At 39.2% G+C, this 23,400-nt stretch overlaps 2 protein-coding genes across 2 annotated transcripts; one reads left to right on the top strand and one right to left on the bottom strand.

The window, feature by feature from the left end:
• The first annotated feature begins 620 nt into the window (after positions 1 to 620).
• Positions 621 to 13,085, top strand: mat2aa (methionine adenosyltransferase 2Aa). Its single transcript, XM_074618163.1, has 9 exons — positions 621 to 956; positions 5,559 to 5,636; positions 6,894 to 7,016; positions 7,456 to 7,568; positions 7,708 to 7,851; positions 8,600 to 8,818; positions 9,003 to 9,185; positions 10,144 to 10,277; positions 10,358 to 13,085. The coding sequence occupies exons 1-9, from the start codon at positions 863 to 865 to the stop codon at positions 10,458 to 10,460; spliced, it is 1,191 nt and encodes a 396-aa protein (XP_074474264.1). The 5' UTR covers positions 621 to 862; the 3' UTR covers positions 10,461 to 13,085.
• Positions 13,086 to 14,061: 976 nt separating this feature from the next.
• sftpba (surfactant protein Ba) lies at positions 14,062 to 21,626 on the bottom strand. Its single transcript, XM_074618169.1, has 10 exons — positions 21,430 to 21,626; positions 21,251 to 21,309; positions 19,881 to 19,955; positions 16,352 to 16,477; positions 16,109 to 16,222; positions 15,929 to 16,009; positions 15,578 to 15,761; positions 15,163 to 15,221; positions 14,693 to 14,752; positions 14,062 to 14,586 (listed from the first exon to the last, which is right to left on the bottom strand). Exons 1-9 carry the CDS (start codon positions 21,479 to 21,481, stop codon positions 14,702 to 14,704), a joined length of 801 nt encoding a protein of 266 aa, XP_074474270.1. The 5' UTR covers positions 21,482 to 21,626; the 3' UTR covers positions 14,062 to 14,586; positions 14,693 to 14,701.
• Positions 21,627 to 23,400: the final 1,774 nt, after the last annotated feature.

Here is a 23,400-nt window from a genome sequence, read left to right as displayed (position 1 = left end):
GTGAGGCTTGTACATTGTACATGATTGTAAAATCAGTGAATTAGCTCTGTTCTTCACTCACATGTTGTTATAGTTTGCATTCTGTGCTTGTAGCCAGCTATAGACAGACATTTTTGGGAAAAGTGTCAACAAGTCTATTATAGCCTTTTTCCTAACAAGTGCCTTTAATTGTATTTAGTGTGACTATTCCTATGTCTGTAACCTGCTAAGTCTATTCATCTAGGCAAAAATAATGTTTATTAAAATGTATGTAAAAAATACAACCTACATAGTGCATTAAAACAAACCAGTAAGATAATGTAAAAGAAGGGTGAAAAACAGCTATATATTTTTTCTTAAACAGTAAATTAACTGTAAAATACTGTGAAATTAATAAAAAACAACCAGTTCAAACTGTATTTTTCATTAACAGTACAAAGCTGTAATTTTCAGTGACAGTATAATAATGTTAATTTTACAGTAACATAAAGGCAACCCTGCTGCCTGTTCTTTACTGTTATTTTACTGGGAAATTCTTAACAGTGCAGCCGTTGAAGCTGAAGGTGGTCACCTGGAGGAGTTATTAATCCTCCATGGGACTTTCTAACCTTCTTAATCAGAGCACGCCCCTCTGCACCACGTGCTCTGTGCTCAGCAGCAACATTGGCTGCAGAGAAACGACTCGAGGGGTCTGAAGAAGTTGTTCAGTCTCATAAATACAGCTGTCCTAACCCCCCTACTGCACTTCTTCACCCTGTGAGACACAACTTGAAGCAGCGTGCTCGCTTTGTGTGTGTCACCAGGAGACACAGGTAAAACACACTCTAACCTGTGCTATCTAACCAGGCTAGCTTGTGAGCTAACAGTGTGCTTATTGGCTAAAATGAACGGCCATCAGAACGGTTTCCATAACAACTCGCTCATTGATGAAGACTGCTTCCTCTTCACTTCTGAGTCAGTCGGAGAGGGACACCCCGGTGAGTTTATAACCTCTAACAGCCTGTTTGTCATGTAGTTTACCTCCTTTTAGCATAATAATCAGCCTGATAGCACCCTGTTAGCCTCTCAAACAAGGTCATGTTGCTGTTAGCTCAGCGTGTTGTGTGTCAGCTGTCCACTACTATACCTGTCTGTCCTCTCTGTCCACTACTATACCTGTCTGTCCTCTCTGTCCACTACTATACCCGTCTGTCCTCTCTGTCCACTACTATACCTGTCTGTCCTCTCTGTCCACTACTATACCTGTCTGTCCTCTCTGTCCACTACTATACCCGTCTGTCCTCTCTGTCCACTACTATACCCGTCTGTCCTCTCTGTCCACTACTATACCCGTCTGTCCTCTCTGTCCGCTACTATACCCGTCTGTCCTCTCTGTCCGCTACTATACCTGTCTGTCCTCTCTGTCCACTACTATACCTGTCTGTCCTCTCTGTCCACTACTATACCTGTCTGTCCTCTCTGTCCACTACTATACCTGTCTGTCCTCTCTGTCCACTACTATACCTGTCTGTCCTCTCTGTCCGCTACTATACCTGTCTGTCCTCTCTGTCCACTACTATACCTGTCTGTCCTCTCTGTCCACTACTATACCTGTCTGTTCTCTCTGTCCGCTACTATACCTGTCTGTCCTCTCTGTCCACTACTATACCTGTCTGTCCTCTCTGTCCGCTACTATACCCGTCTGTCCATCCACTCTGTCCGCTACTATACCCGTCTGTCCATCCACTCTGTCCGCTACTATACCCGTCTGTCCATCCACTCTGTCCACTACTATACCCGTCTGTCCATCCACTCTGTCCACTACTATACCCGTCTGTCCATACTCTCTGTCCAATATATATCTCTCAGTCAATCCTCTCTGTCCACTATATACCTGTCTGTCCATCCACTCTGTCCACTACAATACCTGTCCATACTCTCTGTCCACTACTATACTTGTCTGTCCTCTCTGTCCACTACTATACTTGTCTGTCCTCTCTGTCCACTACAATACCTGTCTGTCCTCTCTGTCCACTCTGTCCACTACTATACCTGTTTGTCCTCTGTCCACTACTATACCTGTCTGTCCTCTCTGTCCACTACTATACTTGTCTGTCCACCCTCTCTGTCCACTACTATACTTGTCTGTCCACCCTCTCTGTCCACTATATACCTGTCCATCCTCTCTGTCCACTACTATACCTGTCTGTCCATCCTCTCTGTGTCTCTGTCAACACTTAGCTAAAGAAGTGTGCTGTAAAAGTGGCCTAGCTACATGTAATTAAGACAGAACCACATATGCTTCTTGTATATTTTGTTTATAATGCTAATCTTATAGTCCTGTATCACAGCTGTTACTCTGCACTGTATTCAGTTTTAACAGTTTTCTTCTTCATCGCCTTGTATTTTTATATCTGGTATATTTGTTTGTACTTTGCACTACTAACTTTTTTTACTGCCTTTTTACTAACATGTTTTTGCACTATGGAACTGTGATGCTGGAAACTTGAATTTCCCTCAGGATCAATAAAGTTACTATCTATCTATCTATCTATCTATCTATCTATCTTAAGTCAGACAGGATAGCTATAGCTACCACACGGTGTTGCATCATTGCAGTGTCACCTCACTAGATGTGTGACATGTGCTCTGTGGCTGCAGGTTTGTTATTGTGTGGTCAAGGAGAAACATGTTACTTTGGCAGAAACCCACAGACTACAAATATATGATGTATTGCTTTAATGCCAGTGGTTGCTGTCAAAAATTCAAACCATGCTTTAAAGTCTGTTCATAAATGAGTAATAAGCCATCAGTTTTCTTGATTTCCTAAGTCCAGAGTTAAAGTTTTGTTTTTAAAAACTGCACTTTGACATAGAAAGTACCAATCTTTTGTAATATAAACTCATTTGCCAGTTCATTTGCTACACCTTGCTAAAACTGAATGCAGTCTCTAATACAACAACCCTTCATAAAAGGGACTGTTTGTAAGAATCAGAAATGCTTGTTAACAGCGACACCTGCGCCCGTTAAGTCAACGAAAGTCAGCGTCGGGCTCACGCTTGCTCGGTCTACATAGACATGAACGAGCATCGCTCAAAACAGTGAGGCAACACACGTCAGCTAAAACCACAATATCACTCTATGGTTTCACCTGCTTGGCAGTAATGTTAGCTGACCAGACGAAGGTCTCTCCATGAATCAATGCTGATCCTAGTGTTGGCTTTTACTGCTTCAACAACCTAACCGCGGAAGGAGGGAGACACCGGCACCCGGTCGGAGATGATAACATTTCTCGCTGCGGAGCCCTGTCACTTCACAAGACACAGAAAACCTCTGTTGGTCTGGAGGAGCTGCAGCATTTATTTCTGCACAAACGTCCACTGTACATTCACTAGATATTCTCAGAGCTACGAAGTCTTCTGCAGTGTGTAGTTTGCGCTCATGCACGTGAGGTGGAGCGAGCGGAGTGAAGGCAGGCAGGCAGGCAGAGGAGCAGCGTACAGCAGAGACTCCGGTCCTGGAGACCAAGGCTACGGTCTCCCCCGCGTCCTCTGACCGCGGCCAACACTGTTTTGCAAGACGGGCTTCACTAGATATAACTTTGCGGTTTTGGTGCTTCCGTGTAGTTTGTGCTGGAGTCTTGCCTGAACAGCGCAGCCACACGTGAGCGAACGCGCATTGGACACCGACCCGGGTGATTTATACGTGTAAGAAGTTACAAACAGTCCCTTTAAATCCTACATAGGGATGCACCGATACCAGATCAGATATCGGGCCGATACAGACTCAAATAGCTGGATCGGATATCGGTGACAATGGGGGCCGATCTATCAAATTCAATTTTATGTTAATATCCTATATACTGTAATTTTAATTCCTCTTTAAGTTTTGACCAATATGTTGCTGCTTTAAAAAGGGTTACACTTGAATTGCAATTCCTGTTAATTTTGAAGATTTTTACCAAGTTGCTGGTGTACGATTTATTATTTCAATAATAAATAACAATTCAGTTAAGTTATATGTTTGTTTTACAAAGTTAAGAAAGCAATGTTTGAGTCAAGCCTAATGTTTCTTTACACATAAATGAATGATCACTTCCACACAGTGAGGCATACAGCTTATTAATTAAACACTGGTATCGGTTCGATATTCTGTATCGGTCGATAATCAAAGCCCTGCTATCGCTATTGGGACTGAAAAAGTCTTTGTTGAAGTTGTTTTTGGAGAGTTGATTTAGCTTTATAGTCATTTTGGTGCTGTGCTGTTATGTCAGTGAGGGTAGACTAAATGTTATAACACCTTTCAGCCTCCAAAACGTCCATAAACACCTCTATAAAATGGTTTCAATAAAAATTGCACAGTATAACCTTCATGAAGGTAGGATTTATTGTAGGGCTGCTGTTGTATGAGACTGCGTTAGTTCTAGCTATGTGTACCTAAAACTGCCAACAACTGTACATCTGTAACATACATTTTAATTGCAGAACTTCTCATCATACGCTGCAGTTTTCAGTCTTACATTGGGGCAGTGGGGGCAGCTCCATTGCAACAGATAATAGGCTTACCAGTAGTCCTAAATATAGGTACTGCAGGGGCTGCTGCTCTACTGTGGGTGTAACATAGTCACATATACACACTTTATGGTTGCAGGGCAATAGAAGCACCTACAGAGATCTCTATGATGTGCTTCGAAGTGTCCTTTCACTGCGTTTACAGAGGGCGGACTAAATATTCAAAACACATCCAGTCAGCTTCAGTCATTGCCTTGAAATGCTGTCACACGGGTTCTGAATTCCAGTACATTTCAGAGAGGGAGAGCCTCCAAGCCTTGAGGGATGAAGGAGGGGAAAGTAAACTTAAAACCCAAACTTGATCATTCACTGTGAGCTCTTGAACTAAGACGAAAAAGTCAGAAGTTATCCCAAATATTCAGTGAGGTGGAGATCATCACTCTCCAAAAGTACATTTGATATTAAACCCTAACGAAGGGATCGCCAGTGACTGTATTGTAAATAATCTCATCAAGAAATCATTAATTCTCATTTTTGGAATTTGTTTTGTGTTTAATTTGCATTTGCTGAATTGTTAACACCAACACTTTCTTGGTGGCAGCTGTATTTAGACTATTGTAAAACTAATTCTGATAAATAGCTGCATCATGAAATAGGTGCAAGTTTTAAAACACTGTTCTGTTTAGTAAGCGCTACGCATCTGACCCGGATAAATATGCCATTGCTGCTGGAGTGGAATGAACCTAACGCCTATGTGTTGTCATCCGTCTTGCACCGAAATAATTTATTCTCATACATCCAGTAAAACATGCAGAGTTTATTTTAATTAATGATCATTTTAATCTCTCCTTGTACCAATATAAAACCTCATTAGCCTGGAGTGTAAGCTAATCCTAAATGTTTTTATTTTTAGTGGAGTGGAACTGTTGGATAATCTATTTGCCAAATTTATTTAGTATAACAACACATAAGTCTTCAACAACGTGTGCATATTTACCAATAAACCAAACTGAATCATTGCCATGTTTCCATTGGGGTTGACAGGAATTCTGAAAAATACTTGTGTGTTTATTCATGTCTTTTCCACAGATAAGATTTGTGACCAAATCAGTGATGCCGTGTTGGATGCACACCTCAAACAGGACCCTGATGCCAAAGTAGGATGTGGTAAGTCTTCAGAAAGCAAAGCAGGTGGACGACAGAGGCTTTCGTTTACTGATGACTCATTGTTGAAACATGGATGTGCAAGCTGAGGCATTTAGCAAAACAGAGCTCATGTTACTTATTGCATCTTATTGATGTTTTCTGATGCATCTTATTGTTCCTGTGAGGTATAGGGCCATTTCAACCAAATAATGCCAGGAACTGAGGAGCCCCTGGAAGTAAACTTAGGGCCTAAAAGTCCCCTCTGGACATTTTATAGTGTTCTTTGTTTTCATGGACATTTTTGAAATGACTACGCAGTGCACACCTGAATACACCAGCGATACAGGTGATGAAAGCTGGAAAGGCTTTCAGGTAGGGCAACTTTCCTGTTTGCTATGACAGCCTCTTTACCCTGCGACAGCCGTACCTCTATATCACTGAGAGTCCAAAGCCTTTTAAATGTAGCAAAAATAATATTAAAAATAAATGTAGCCATTAATTAATCGATAAACTGTGACATAAATTATATATGCCCTTATCTATTTACTCTTTTGTTTAATTTTCCCTTTTATTTATTTCTGTATTTATTTTTATTACTTTTAAATGTATTTATTTTTTTACATCTGTTTTTTTATTTATTTATATATTTTTATTTATTTTGTATTTATTTTATATGTAAGGGATAATGTACAGCTAGCGGGTCATTGTTGTGAAATAAAGTTTATTTCACAACAATGACCCGCTAGCTGTACCGTATCCCATTTATTACACGGCTACTTACTTAAGAAATCAATTATTTGACACAAAAATGGTCTGACAGAGTATTCAACAAAGCCGTGTAATAATTATTTAAAAAAATATGTATTTATTTATATGTTTATGCATTTATTTATTTCTGCATGATTTTCCCTTTGCATTTCACCCCATTTCATTAAAACAGAAATATCAATTTATGTCACATTTTATCAATTAATTAAAGGCTACATCTTAATATAAGTTTTGCTACATTTAATGACTTATTTATTTATTGAGTAATTTATTTATTTATATAGGTTCCGTCCTCCATAGTGTTGGACATCATGCAACATATGTTCGCTTTAAATGTTGGTGACAGAGCTGCAACAATTAGTCGATTTATTAATCAATCAAAAGAAAATGAATTACCAACTACTTTGATAATTGATGTGTCCTTAATTCCCTTTCACCTCCTTGTTCTTAATGATCTACTACACTTAGTCTTACTCTCATCCCTCACACTGCATGTCATTGTGTCCTCAGAGACTGTTGCTAAGACGGGGATGATCCTGCTGGCGGGGGAGATCACCTCCAGGGCCAACGTTGACTACCAGAAGGTTGTCAGGGACACAATCAATCACATAGGTTATGATGACTCCTCCAAAGGTACTGTGATGAAAGTTGGAAGCTGTGAGTTCAGTTTGCGATTCATGCAGTTAAAGCCTCTTTCTTAAGTACAAACTTCAGCATTGCTTAGTGCAGTTATTCAAGTTTGTGTCAGTGATTATTAAGATTTACACATAGGATTGCATCAAATCCTTCATTCATCAGTTCTATCGAAGTAGTAGAGGCATAAAAAGTAGAGATAGAAGTAGAGAGTCAATAACCAAGAGCTAACTGTCATTGTGCACTGTGAAGACGAGTCTAACTAGCTGGTAGCCTGAAACCAGTTAGGCTACCTGTTCAGGAGGTGATGAAAGTTATGTACCTTTCCCAGGTAATGCCTTGTGGGCAACTTTTTAAATCAAAGTGCATAATTGAAGGAGGCTTGGTGAGGATTGACATGTGAAACTGTTTACTGAGGCTCAGTTCTCTCATTCTACAGGCTTTGACTATAAGACCTGCAATGTGCTGGTGGCTTTGGAGCAGCAGTCCCCCGACATCGCTCAGGGTGTTCACCTGGATCGAAAAGAAGAGGACGTGGGAGCCGGTGACCAGGTAGGAAGGTTCATCATGTTTGTGTCTGATCAACAGCCGGGTAACTTCAACTGTAACCAGAAATGTCGCGGTAACGGAAGTTTGTGATGTTTATTTTGACCTCTGTTCATCCTGTGATTTGTGACTGCGCCTCTCACAGGGTCTGATGTTTGGATATGCCACCGATGAGACTGAGGAGTGTATGCCCCTCACTATTGTCCTGGCTCACAAGCTCAATGCCAAGATGGCTGAACTGCGCCGAAATGGAACGCTGCCGTGGCTCCGACCCGATTCCAAAACTCAGGTAGGACAAGGAAACGCTGCCTCCACTTTCACACAAATAAAACAGTATGTGTGCACATACAAGGAATTTGACTCTGTTATTTTGCATCTCTCTCGATGTAGTTTTACATAGAAATAGAAATAACAACTAGGAATTGTATTGAAGTTTTTTTTGTTTACCTCCTGGAAAATTTGATTTCAATGTGCCTTATTTCCAAATATAAATTTTTAGAGACTCAGTTCAGAGACATATTGAAACTACTGTAGATGAGCTGCATCAATGATTGCTTTTGTTATCGGTTGATACTTTTTAAGTTAATTGGCTATAAGATGTCAGAAAATGGTAAATGCAAATTTGCAAGTTCTCAGAGTGACGTCTTTTAAGTGCTCTTGGAAAATGGGGGGAAAAATCTGGATAAACAGGAAGGCAATCCAGGCACTCCAAAATATCAAAAAAGTTGCAACGAGGAAGAGAATATATTAAAAAGCCTTTATTGTAGTGGCTAAATCATTTAGAAAGCCAATATGTTTCGACCACTGTAGGTCTTTGTCAGGGCTTACAAACAAACACACAAACAAACAAACAAACAAACAAACAAACAGACAAGGCGGATGTGGCCTCACCTATATGGTATATAACATATTTACATTACTTTGCTCTAAAGGTGTGGCTCTGACCCCCGAACAAAGAGCATCTCACAGTAATCTCCTCCATCCTGTTTACTTTTTAAATATTTATTCTTCCTCGTTTCCCCCCCCCCCCCCCTCAGGTGACTGTTCAGTACAGACAGGATCGAGGCGCCATGGTGCCACTGCGTGTCCACACTATTGTGATCTCTGTGCAGCACGATGAGGTTGTATGTTTGGATGAGATGCGCAAACTTCTGAAAGAGCAGGTGGTGAAAGCGGTGGTTCCCAGTGGCTACCTCGATGATGACACCGTGTACCACCTGCAGCCCAGTGGACGCTTTGTCATTGGAGGACCGCAGGTGAGACAATGAATCCATTTAAGGAATTTGGATTTCAGTGAACACGTCATCCAAGTCTTGAGATCTTAACTACAAAACAAATATTGAAGTAGCTGTTCTTAAACGCTTCAGTCAAACAACATCATGTGAAATGTGTTTGTGTTAAATTCACATAAACTTCAAAGTCCTGTGTTTCTTCCTGCAGGGTGATGCTGGTCTGACTGGGCGTAAGATCATTGTCGATACCTACGGCGGTTGGGGCGCCCATGGAGGCGGAGCCTTTTCTGGGAAGGACTACACAAAGGTGGATCGCTCGGCTGCATATGCTGCCCGCTGGGTGGCCAAATCTCTGGTGAAAGCTGGGCTCTGCAGGCGTGTGTTGGTCCAGGTGAGCGTACAATATACCACAAGTCTATATATTACACCATCAAAGACTCAACCACCTGTAGGCTTGAAGATGGCTGTTAAAAGTTGGTAGTTTCCTACTCGCAGCAAGCGGCTTGAATTATTTGCTGACATACCATCCTGTTTGTCAGATTCCACTGCAAGAGTGGTTTGTGAAGTTGTGATGTTTTTCCTGCTCTGAAGGCTTGTTAAAAGTAAACAAACGGTGTGTGTTTCTTTGTTTCCTGCTTCCTGTTCATAGATAATGTAGTTTGGTCTTTTTATATTTTCAGACATCACCATCCAATGTATATTTGTCAGGCTGTCACGAAAGCTCAACCAGTACTGGATTTTTAAGGCTGAAGTCAATATCAGAGTTTAAAAAATGCAATAACAATAATTCGCCCAGTACACTTTTTCTTTTCTGTCTTTTTTTTTATTTTATTTTTTACATAAACACAACATGACATAAAGACAATAAGAAGGCCTTAAATGTGGTTAAATGTCGTCGTTACACCGCTAATAATCACTAAGATATGTAATGAGCGGGACATTTTACAATTGAAAAATAAAGTTCTCAGTGCTCTTATGGTATATGGACAAACTATGTAGCCCTGATCTAAGCCCGGAGTTTGCATGTTCTCCCTGTGTTAGCGTTGGTTTTCTCCGGGTTCTCCTGCTTCCTCCCACAGTCCAAAGACATGCAGGTTTAGGTTAAAAGTTGACTCTAAATTGCCCGTAGGTGTGAATATGAGCGTGAATGGTTGTCTGTCTCTATGTGTCAGTCCTGTGATGGTCTGGCGACCTGTCCAGGGTGTCCCCCGCCTTCGCCCAATGTCAGCTGGGATCGGCTCCTATTGAAAAACTTGGCACAGTATATGCTGACTGAGTGCTTTCTAGTTTTAGAAAATGTCTCTCCTCTCTCTCAGTAAAATTCTTAATGTGTGCATAATCCATTTCAGGTATCCTATGCTATTGGAATTGCCCATCCGCTCTCCATCTCCATCTTCCACTATGGGACCTCCCAGAAGAGCGAGCAGGAGCTGCTGGACATTGTGAAGAAGAACTTTGACCTCCGTCCGGGAGTCATCGTGAGGTATCCTGTGATTTCAGATTTTAGCAAACAAACATGCAGTTAAGAGGTTTTTATAAATTCTTATTTTATTTCTGTCTCAGGGATCTTGACCTGAAGAAGCCGATCTATCAGCAAACAGCAGTTTATGGTCACTTTGGACGCGACATGTTTTCATGGGAGGTGCCCAAGACGCTGAAATACTGAACCCCCTCCACTAATCTCCAAGCGGGCCTTAGGTGTACTACAGATAAACCTGTGTCTGTCTACCTCCCTCCCCCCACCCCCTTCCGCCTCTTCACACACACACACACACACACACACACAGCCACATCACCACAGCCTCTACTTCATGAAAAAAAAATGCCCTTTCTCCACCTGTTAGTATTGTACGCATCTCTATGAGATAACAAAAGTATTTCAGTCGCAGATATTAAGTTGAACAAGCATGTGCGTACAGATTTGAGCAGTGCTGCCAGCTTTTGTGACACTGCTAGTTAAGAGAGGATTAAATTCAATCTCTGCAGTGTATATTTAAACCATATTTATAGCAGATTTCCAAAACGACCCTATGGATATTTACCAGTACTGATGGTGTTTTGTAAGACATTTCTCAGTATTTAAATTCATAATCTCACAGTTGTTTAAGTGATCAGTGGTTGGTGGTTGGCATGCCATTTCCCATTTCACCAAGCTTTGTTGGGTTAATGGCAGTTTAGCATCGCAAAAACACCCTCACCCTGTCTGTTTTTGAAATTTTGATGGCACAAATGGGGGTCCTACACTTGTCAATTTGATATAAAATCTGCTCATTTCCTTATTTGTGCCAAGGCCTATAGAAAGGAGGCTGGGTCACGCGTCAACGCGTCACATCTTTGGGGGTTTAACACATGCGCAGTAAAATCTGGCCTGCAGTCGCCAAAATTGAGCCAATCGCAACGCACGAACGTAGCTTCAGTTACACCGCGCACGTGTTATACCCCATACCCCGAGACCCATGTTTGCCCGTGACCCAGCCTCCTTTCCATAGGCCTTGATTTGTGCTGTCCCTTCAGGCCATTCTTTTCCTGACGTTTTACAGAGAAGTCAGAAGCTGTGGTTATGTTGTGGTTATGTTGGGCTGCGCCATGAAATCACTCCCTTTTTTCTGTAATTTATTTTGTTGGTTTAAATCTCATGTGAATGTTCCAAATAATGTTAAATGTGTAAATTTTCTACTGACCAAGATAAGGCGAGGTACATTTCCCCCCCCCCCCTTCCTGAGAGTGACCCTGGGTGTAGCTACAGAGAAACCCAGCTCAGTTGCCTCAGGGCAGGGGCTGCCGTCATCGTACTTTAATGTATAGAATGCCGTTTGACTATTGTGGGACCTAACAGTTTGACCATCAAAGACGGACAACTGAATAATGTGTGCCACAAGTTTTTTTTTGTTTTTTGTTTTTTTTTATCTTTAAAATTGTTTTCCGCTCAGTCGCACATGTCTAGGGTCATGACACCTTCAGTCTCAACCTGCACACACTGTGAAAGGTGGATTTGCATGGAAGAACTTGAAGAGTAGAGCCAAAGACAAAGGGATAAGAGGCAGCACACAGTCGGCTTAGTGAATGTAAGACATGGTATTACTGCTCTCGTCCTCTCAGCAGAGTTAGTTTTGCGCACATGAGGGCGTGGGATCAGAGTGTGTTACCGTTATATTTGTGGATTTTGAATCTTCCACTGGACTTGCACAGCACATTGGTTCGTAGAGTTACCACAAGTGGGAAAAGGCCTCTATTTTCAATGTACAGTAGTTACAAAATGAATGTTGAGGTTGCAGCTGAAGCTTTTTATTTAACTTATTTATTTGTTTTTAAAAACATTCTTTACACCATACCCCACGGGTCATGGATGGCACAACACAAGTCTGATTTTTTTTTTTTTTCCTGATTTGTACACTTGAAATAACCCGGATTTGTCACATTTGCCCCTCTCCTTGTCCTTTCTTAAGACGGTTTTGTTGAGAGTTTAGTGTAGAAATGCAGATAAAGTGAGAAAAGATGAGTCGGAGGGGTCCAGAGAAGTTGTGAATACACAGTATATGCCTTTGAATGCTTCTCCTATCTTCACAATACAGTTGCAGAGATGAGGCTAAGCCAGCTGTAAGCTTGAGGGAGGTTGGTATTCACCTTTTTAAAATCCACAGTTGGTACTTGGTCTGAGCTGTGTGTGCAGTTAGTGTGTTTAAAAATGTCCTCATCGTGTAGCTAGGTGGCACTATGTCCTCACATATAATACAGATTGTTTTCTACTCATGATAATAATGATATCTCATCCTTAGTTTGGCTCCTGTAACACCACCTGGTGGTTCTTTGAGTGTACTGCAGAGAAACCTCAAATAGGAGCCAATAGAGTGGTGCTGAGAGCATTTCTAGATTCTAGATGAAACAACTCAACCTCCCAAAGATTTTTTTTATTTTTATTTTTACAATATGTTCGCATCCTCTAGCTCATCCACAGACGAGACAAATGATTGGTTGGTGTTGTACAGAGAAACCAGCCTGTTTACATGGTCTCCTGTGGGGGGTGTTGATGAGCATTTTTTCTCTGTTAAATCATTTTTCAAATGATTACAAGTTAGTCTGTTAGTGTGGTTGCTGAATGTGTAAAAGTGCCTTTTGCTCATTTTCTGCAATGCCCCTTTCCCCCAAATATCCTCCCCCCAGTTTCTACCCCGGGGTTGCAAAATCCCGCTCTCCAATAATTCACACTGAGGAGTCTGATTTGTTGTTGAGTTTCTCTTTCAATCCATTTAAAAAAATAAACTGCACTCTTCCTTGTGCTCATTGGCTGTGATTTTGGCTATTTATTTTGTCGCATGAAATCAGATTCAAGTGATTCCTTGTTAAGGTCATACTGAATCCCACCTTACTTTATGCAAATGTATGTATACATTTATTATTGGAAATCCATTAACAACACAGAACAATGACAAATATTGTCCAGAAACCCTCACAGGTACTGCATTTAGCATAAAAAATATATGCTCAAATCATAACATGGTAAACTGCAGCCCAACAGGCAACAACAGCTGTCAATGTGCTGACTTGACTATGGCTTGCCAAAACTGCATGTGATTATCATAAAGTAGGCATGTCTGTAAAGGGGAGACTCGTGGGTAACCATAGAACTGATTTTCATTCACATATCTTGAGGTCAGAGGTCAAGGGACCCCTTTGAAAATGGCCATTCCAGTTTTTTAGCACAAGTTTGGAGCGTTATTTAACCTCTTTCACAACAAGCTACATAGTATGACATGCATGGTACTGATGGATTCCTTAGGTTTTGTAGTTTCATATGATACCAGTCTAGCTTTAAAACTGAGTCCCCTACAACTTAAAAAATGTAAGTTGCGTTAATGTGTTAAAGAAATTAGTGGCGTTAAAACAAATTTGCATTAACGCGTTAGTATTGTAAGAAAAACATGAAAGCAGAAGTAGAAGATGTAAATGTGATCACTTCCTCAGGCAAAATAAGATTGACACAAAACCGTGTGAGTAGTTTCTATTCAGCAGCAACATACCTATACACACCTTAACACTGTGTAAAAATACATTCACTTCCCTTTACTTTGAAACCGCAAATACTAAAGTTCACTAAAGTTGTACTTTTACTATCACAAGGGTCAGGATTTAGACCTGTGAAAAGAGCTGCCTACAAAATACAGAGTGCTGAAATGTATTAGATAGATTAGATTAAATTCACATACAGTAGATGAATCTGAAATGTTCAAATGCTCCTTTAATCGCAGAAGAGAAGAAATCCAGTGATGTTTATTTAATGAAATTTATTCAGATAATTCTCCTGATCATCTGACCGTTGTGAAAGATTACAAGAAGAAACTTAAAAGCCGATGAAGCCATAAAACTTTATATATAGAATAGAAGCTAGTGAAAAAATTTAAAAAAAGAAAATTTGTTCAAAATAGAAATTTCTTATCAAGTATACAGACTATTTGTGAAAACTTTTCGTTTTATACTAATCATTCAATCACATTTAAAAAAAAAATTCTGATCCCATAGCTGAGCTCTCATATCTCATTCCTTTTCTCCTTTTCCCCTGAAGTTCAAACAATCCTTTTGTCCAGGATATTTTGTCAAGCTATGTAAGTCCTGGTTTTCTCCACTCAGCGCAGACAGTGTAATATAACGCAAAATCCAAAAAATGCAGCAAGATATCAAATCAGTATCTGAATGCCACAGGTGTCGAGCAGTAAGAGAAATATTTGCAGTTAGATGTTGAAAGATCTGGGTCATCCATGGGGGCACCGAGGTTGACTCATACTTTTAGTCCCACCCTGAAAAGAGAAATTTTGAAGTATTTTATATGGCATTGTGTGTTCTGGCCTATTTTTAACAACACAGATTTAAATTCTCACAAACTTTAAATAAAATTCGACTTACCATAACATTTTAAAGTGCGTTGAGAGGCTTCCAGGCAAACTTCTGACAGTAAAACATAGTCTGCACAGAGTAGACAAAGTGATCACAACTTAGTATTCAGTGACTGTGTCAAGTGTATAGCTTGATAGTCTTTTATAGAGCTGCTACGATGAATCGATTAGTTGTCGACTATTAAATCAACTAAAATAAACTATTAGTTGATAATCGATTAATCGGTTTGAGTAGTTTTTTAAGAAAAAAAAAAGTCAAAATTAAATGTGATTATTTTCTGGTTTCTTTTCTCCTCTATGACAGTAAACTGAATATCTTTGAGTTGTGGACAAAACGAGACATTTGAGGACGTCATCTTGAGCTTTGGGAAACACTGTTCGACATGTTTCACCATTTTATCGACCAAACAACTAATCGATTAATCGAGGAAATAATCAGCAATGAAAATAATTGTTAGTTGCAGCTCTAGTTCTACTTACTCCACATTTGAGGGCAGTCTTCATGTCTCTGCACCTGTACGTTGTCAAAGTGCATGGGTCTGAGAGTGAACAAAAAAAACAGGGTTATTTGATTGATAATTTGTTGATAGACGGAAAATCTATTCATTTTGATAACTGATGAATCATCCTTTATTAAGTAAACATGTGCTAGTTCCAGCTTCTGAAAATATGTGAACAAAATGTGTTCTTTATCTGTGTTTTTTATGTTTATACAATTTGTAAACTGAAAAGAGCTTTTTCACAGTGCCCATTTTAAATTGTCAAACTTCCTGCTATGACAAGTTGAATGTTGCAGTGAAGAATTTTCTTCATTGGGTTTGACATGGTGGATGGACAAAGTGAGTCATTTGAAGATGAAACCCTGCACACATCACTGCAGGAGAGGCAGACTGACCTACAAGAGGAGCCTCCTGCCCTTTACACAGGTGCATGAGAGCGCAGATGGCCTGCGGGGTGGCGTAGCTCAGGATTGCATCCAGCACCGGCTTGCTGAATTTGCCAATGACGGCCACGCACTGATCTCGGTAGGTGTGGGGCAAAATGTGACAAATTTCCTCCAGCAGCTTGATCAGGGCATCCTGTAAAAGTAAGAAGGGAGACAGTGCATTGTGTCGCCCAAAGGCATCAGTGCTGTCTGGAGGCATTTAAGTGTTTACTTACACGTGTTTTCAGTGGGTGTGTGCGGGACAAAGAGATAATTGTGTTTTGTTCATGTGCATGTGTGTTCTTTCACTGCATAACACACCTCAGTCCTTTCTTTTGGCAGCAAGTCCTCCAAAGTCTTGATGAGAAAAACGCAGAAGGTACATTCTGTTGTGGGCTTCACCTGATTGACACAAACACAAGAGGCAGTTAAAGCACAAAGAGTCTTTCCACATATTATTCTATTCTTCAAATGTGTCCCTGTAACATATACTTAACCTACATTTTCACTTGTCACAGCAACCTGAAGGGCCTCCTTGACAAAGTAGCTGAGCATCTTCTCCTGCTTGTCACAGGAGCCACAGAGCCCAATGAGTTTGCAGACCTCTGCTGGTTTCTACAGAGAAAGAGATGTGACCTCTCAGTAGCATCAGAAACTCACCGATAACAAAGACTACAGAACACACCATTACTGTTTTACTCCTGATGTTATTCTGAGAAACACAACCCAGAGGACGCAACTTACTACAACACCAACAATGAAGTGGATGGCCACTGGAAGCATCTTCTCCACCTCTTCTTTGCAGAGTTTGGCACTGGCTGGCCCAGGCAGGTGGTCACACACATTTTCAATGCCATCCATGATCTTTTTCTGAAATAAATAAGGTGTTTGGTCTTTAAACCTGATGATCAGGAAGCTAATGGGCCTATTATGGGTATATAATCTAAACATAGTCATTGATTTTAGGAGATGCTACTAGTGCTATGATTGACAACCTACTAATTTGTTTTATGTAGTATTTCCTGCCAAGAATAAATGTATTGTGGTAATGTTTTATACGCCCTGTGGTTTGGACTGGAACTTTACATGTGTAGGGCTTGGCATACAGAAGTTGCAAAACATGAAACAGGCAATAAAATAGTGGTCAATTGCATCATCATCTTTGAGCAACAGGTGTAATGCAAAGCCAGTTGCATTACATGGGTCTGAGAGTGAACAAAAAAAACAGGGTTATTTGAATGATCATTTGTTGATAGACAGAAAATCTATTCATTTTGATAACTGATGAATCATCCTTTATTAAGTAAACATGTGCTAGTTCCAGCTTCTGAAAATCTGTGAACAAAATGTGTTCTTTATGTGTGTTTTTTATGTTTATATAATTGCCAGTTGCATTGCTGCTGGTCAAATCACCCTTTATAGGAAGAGTTTTAGCTTTTACCTTTTTTAGGCAAAAGCAACAGGCATACAAACTTATACTAATTAAGATAAGATAAGTAATATTCCTTTATTAGTCCCGCAGTGGGGAAATTTGCAGAGTACAGCAGCAAAGGGGATAGTGCAAAAAAACAAGATGCATCAGCTAACACAGTAAAAAAAAGAGCTAAACAAAGTGTCGCAAAATATGAACCATTTAAATAGAAGGAAGTATAAAAATAGGAGCAGTATATACAGTATTGACAATAAACAGACTATTAACAAAATTGCACAAGTGGAAAATGATATTGCACAGTGAGAATGAATGAAATTCCACCTGAAAATTAACAAATAAACTAGATAATGTAGTGAAAATCAATGTTTTGTTGTTGTTGTTTTTTAAAGCAAAAGTGTTTATTTAATTGGACTTCAGTTTCATTCAATTTATTAAATTAGTGTAATTGACACGACCGTGATGCCGTCACCAGGCCCCGCCCCCTCACCTGTCTGTCAGCCAATCACCTGCCTCCAAACAGGCTCATTTGCATACAGCCAGCGTATGTGCTACCGTTAACTAGCGTCAGTTGTGTCGGATAGATAGATATTATATCAATAGTTGTGTCTTTCTCCGAGGAGGAACATCTTCATAGTCACCAAGCTGTCGAGGTAACTGCATTTAAAAAAGTGTTTCTCTGCTGTTAGCACCAGCTTCCACTTTAAATACAAATAAAAGTCAAAAGACAAGACGAGCTAGCAGGCTAGCTAGTTAGCATGGTGGACCGCGTTAGCCTTGTCAAGCTAGGTATGGTGTCTGTGGACTGTTTTGTTTTTGTATTATTTATTTGGCATTGTTGTGGCTTACAGGAGCTAACTTGGCTGGCTAAATTGTAGCAGTTGTGATATTGTGAAATAAACACAAACCTTTGTAAAAGGGCATTTTTAAATAACATAAAGATGAGTTAACACAGGGGTCTCTTAGCAACCTGGGGGTCTCTTAGCAACCTGAGGCTCTGGAACCACATGCAGCTCTTCAGCTCCTCTCCAGTGGCTCCATGTGGAGTTATAAACATGGAAATGAATAACTGTTTTTTGTTTACATTTTCAATTTATTTATCATTGTTGTAGGTCTGTGGTACGACGGTACGGCGGAGTATTAGGGCCACATTGAGGAAAAAAAATACATCTGAGATTTCAAGAAAAAAGTCGTATTTTTATGAGAATAAAGTCATAATAGTTTGAGAATAAAGTCATAGGTTTACGAGAAAAACGTCGTAATATTATGAGAATAAAGTCATAATATTATAAAGTAGTAATTTTACGTGCCATTTTCTTTTTTGCTCGTAAAGCTATGACTTTATTCTTGTAATATTACGACTTTTTTTCTCGTAAAGTTATGACTTTATTCTTGTTATATTACGACTTTTTTACCTGTAAAGTTATGACTTTATTCTCGTAATATTACGACTTTTTTTCTCGTAAAGTTATGACTTTATTCTCGTAATATTACGACTTTTTTTCTCGTAAAGTTATGACATTATTCTCGTAATATAACAACTTTTTTTCTCGTAAAGTTATGACTTTATTCTCGTAATATTACGACTTTTTTTCTCGTAAAGTTATGACTTTATTCTCGTAATATTACGACTTTTTTTCTCGTAAAGTTATGACTTTATTCTGGAATATCCCTCAATATGGCCCTAATACTCCGTAGTACATTTGCACTTTGGCCCTCACTGCATTAGACTTACAGTATATACTATATACTTAGACTAGACTTTAAACTGTGTTACCTTCATCACAATGCTCAAATGTTTTGCGGCTCCAGACAGATTTGTTATTTATTTTTTTTGTCTAAAATGGGTCTTTTGATAGTAAAGGTTGCTGACCCCTGAGTTAAAGTTACAACCCTGCTAGGATGAAAGTAAAAGAGCTTCATCATAATGAGTTAAGTTTTGATTTATTATGATTATCTATTCCACAATGTTAATTTATTTGATAAAGTTATATTTACTCCTAGTGGTAGGCGGTCTAACGTAAACCATGCAAATGTAGTAGTTTTAGTTTTATGTGATTGTTTTGTGGTACTTCATAGCAAATTACATTTTACAAACCACAGACCTCTCTGGGAAGACTTTGTTTATGGCAATCTGTTTAAGACTTAAATCCATACTTGGTAACAGGTTTTATGTTGTTTCATATTTACACTTTGCCTTGTGAAGCACTATGTAATTGATAACATTGGTAAATAAAATAAAACTTAGTATAAACACAGAACTGAGACAGTACCAAATCCCAACCCACGGTTTTCATCGAAATAGAGGTTAAGGTGAGTGGTGAAATGTCTTTCTATAATCACGTATGACTCAAAATAGTTAATAAAAATCATAGAAATTAACCATTTTTCTCTCTGTGGACTCAGATGGGAGTGACTCCTCACAGACCAGAGGAAGCTCAGAGGAAAGAGGATCTTCAAGGTCAGGTGAGAAACTGAAACAGCCCGTTTCTTTTTTCAACTTTCATTAGACAGAGAAAATAGGAAGTGGCTTAACACCCAAAAGAAAAGGGGACCTTTACTTTATTGTTCTTGTTGACTTTAACTGAATGCACGACTGATCACAAATGATTTGCATCGCTGAATGTGAAGAATGGGCTTCAACTTATAAAAGAACAGGAGTTTTTTTATTTAATGAAACATACTATTCAAACAACTATTCAACCACAGATCTTAGCAAGCACTTGAGATAGCATAGTGTGTATTTTAATCTTGAGTTATGAATATGGACATACACAGTATCAATAGTAATATCAGTGAGCAAATATTAATCCTCTTTGCTGCTTAGTGGACTATTGTACTCACCTGGAGGTCTGCATTGGACAACAGGTCAGCAAGGAGTTCAAATATTTGGGTGCAGTCCTGGCAGACGTCCCCAGTCTGAGTATAAAGTAAAAGTTGCATAAAGAAAATAAATTAATCCCTTAAACTGATTTAATCACTTACATACACCAGGTGCCTCATTCTAAGTTGTTGCATGCATGAGATATATTTGTGAAAGGTACCTCTTGTTCTATTTAATGTTAATTGCATTTTATGAGGAAGAAACTTGTTTGTTTGGCTTCATCGGTTCCTCTAGGTAGAAAAACATGTGAAAGTTTAAGTATACTTTAAATATTCGATAAGTGGAAGTGTGCAAAGTTGAAGAGACTTCCTGATTTTGAAGAAATGGAAATCTCACTTCTCTCTGTGAGAGGCCGATACTATTTTTATACATTTGTCACATTGTTTTTGATTTCATTGTATACAGTTTGAATAATTGCACGGTTTCTCTTAAAGAATAGAACAATAGTGTTGAAGTATCATATTGTGCTGTGGCGCCATCATTACACTTCCAAAATAGCGGGGTCTAAAGTAACTATATACATTTACTTAAGTATTGTACTTAAGTACAATTTTGGGCACTTGTACCTTTTTTCCTTGAGTATTTCCATTTTATGCTACTTTATATTTCTACTCCACGACAATTCAGAGAAGTATTGTACTTTTTACTCTGCTGCATTTATTTTTACAGATATAAATACAGGATAATGTACAGATTAAGAATTTAGATTTAAATCCATATAATCAGTTTATATGCAGCATCTAGTTGGGACCTCTTGAGATGTTTCAGATGTCTAAAGGTTGTTCCACCAAAGAGTTATTTCCACTCTAAACTCCTGGTTAAACTACTGAACTGTAAAAATGTTAAAACTAGCTCAACCTCCACCAGCTACAACAGTAAAATGCTCACATGGGCCAAACATGTACTTTTACTTTGATACTATAATAATAATAATAATAATAATAATACATTTTGCTGATAATAAGAAGGACTTTTACTTGTAATGGAGTATTTTCACTCTGCTGTATTGGTACTTTTACTTAAGTAAAGGAGCTGCATGAATACTTCCTCCCCCATTTTAAAATAGGGTGTTTAACTCATTATAACATACAATTTTAGCCCACAATATACAACATACTTTCATAAACCATTTCTAGAATTCATGGAAGATCCTTGAATTACTTATAATTACATGTACAGTATTTGTTTCTTTAAGAAATATTTGTTGTTCGGTAAGTTTTTCAGTTAGTTTTTAAGTGGTAGGATAAGTAATATACACATCACACTTTGAACCTGCACATCATAAAATGTGTGTTTTGTTGTATATTTTAACAAGAAATCATAAACTTACTGCTCTCAGGCCATCTGGAACATTTTGCAAACCATCGACGTTAAAAGCGGAAGTCAGAGCTGCAGGGGGAAATATTCATCATTAAAAATCCTCATTGTAATACAGTATGTCTCATCACTTGACTTTTTTACTATTTACTTCGTAGTACATCATCTTAGTACAATTAATTATAGTCTCACCATAGCCTTCAAGACAGACGAAGAGAAGCAGAGCAATCTTGAGCGAGGCCATCTTCTGGTATCTTCAGGCTTTTTGTTGAACGTCGTCCCTCCTGAGTTCTGTACAGGGAACTGTGAGTGCAGCTTATATTTGACAGGGCCCACCTGCAACCTACAGTATAGCCCCCACCAACGAGGTTTTGAGGGGACAAACAACCTCATGCTAGTGTGATAAGATTTGTTTTCAGCACAGCGGAACTGTTTTTTTCTCTCTCCCTCAATAAGCTTATTATAGTCAAGTTTCATATTCAGTTCCTCACACCAAGGTGCAAAAACTTGACATTTGTTTTCAAGCCTCAGATGTGCTAACAGATGTACTGAAATTACATTTAAAATATGCAGTGGATGCATTGTGCCACTTATAGTTTGGTTCATTCTAGCTGTGAATATTGACATATATTTAGCAGTTTTGTTCGTATAATATCTGCCATTCTACTATACGTTCACCAAGTGTATCTCAGGACAATTAGAGTTGGTGTTATGGTGAAAAAGGCCTTATTGCCTTGGCCCTGTTATGGGGAAAAGCAACAGCACAGCTCCACATTGTCTCTCTTAGTACTATTTAAGACTAGAAGGGCACTCAAGGAGAGCAGACTTCCGCCAAGGCCATTTCAGTAAGTGTAAAATAATGATTGTATCCGCCCTGTGATTTGGATCCACTCCAAAATTGAATGGGTTAATTGGCCCATGCTACCCCCTTCCACAGAATTCCATGACAATCGGGCCAGGAATTTTTCCGTAATCCTGCTGATCGACAGACAAACAAACAAACTGAAAACATAACCTCCTTGGTGGAGGTACATGTAACTATAATTTACCATACATACACAACCTGGTGCCCATACTGAAGCTACCACCATCGACTGATTTCTAATCAGTTTTGGTCATACGATACAGCTGCTTCAAAACGGCCCCCTCAACTTTCCAGAAATTGTGATATATCAGCAAATAATTAAAGAAAACATGCAAGGCAGTCAGTATCACCTCACATTTCATCATTGGGTATCTTTTGAACACCTGTCATCCTGAATCATATCTGTGCTTTAATAACTGTTTACCTCTGGTTGTAATTTATTCGTTTGTGTAGGGTTGACGATTTTGGGGTTTTAGGATTTTAACCCTTTTTCTTCAAAGGCAGTGTTTTTCTTATCCCCATACCATCTTTTTGACCATACTACTCTGGCGACTTCTAGTGGTAGCTTCAAATAAGACATGGTGGCAGTGAGAAATGCATTCTTCCTGCTTCCTGCTCCATAGATCTGACCTGGGAACACTGAGAGGAATGGGCTGAAAGCAACACATAGAGTGCACCAGTTTTTACTGCGATAGCCTCACCTTTGCTATTAGAATAATGTGAAAGATGCTATATAAATACATACAAATTAACATGTTTTAGGGATAGCAGTACCTGTCGGTCTATCTGTCGGTTGCTCCACCACTTTGGGCCATACTGAAATATCTCAACAACTATTAGATGGATTGCCATGAGATTTTGTACAGACATTCATTGTTCCCAGAGGATGATTCCTATTTACTACCTATTTACTTTGGTGATCATCTGAATTTTCCTCTAGCAGTTATCAAGTGAAATATCTCAACATTTACCAAGTTAATTGGCACAACATTTTGTACAGACATTCATGGTCCCCAGATGATGTACCCTAATGACTTTGGCGATCCCCTGACTTAGTGCCACCATGAGGTTGACATTTGTAGTTTTAAGTTAAATGTCTCCACAAAAAAATATCTGTGTATTGGAATGATCAGATGAGATGAAGATGAAAAATGAGAAGAGCCATCTGTGTGTGCCTTCTTGACTTTACTCGTTGGCTTGTTTTCCTCACTGCTGTTTCTCTTTTTGTGCACTGGTTTAAGCTGAACAGCCAATCAGAGTGATTTCTCTCACCGACAGGCTCTGCCGCCGATTCAAAA

Source organism: Sebastes fasciatus, chromosome 19 (genome assembly GCF_043250625.1).
Source record: "Sebastes fasciatus isolate fSebFas1 chromosome 19, fSebFas1.pri, whole genome shotgun sequence".
Taxonomy (NCBI): Eukaryota; Metazoa; Chordata; class Actinopteri; order Perciformes; family Sebastidae; genus Sebastes; species Sebastes fasciatus.
The sequence above is the reverse complement of the archived record's forward strand: the minus strand, read 5'-3'. Positions and strand labels throughout refer to the sequence as shown.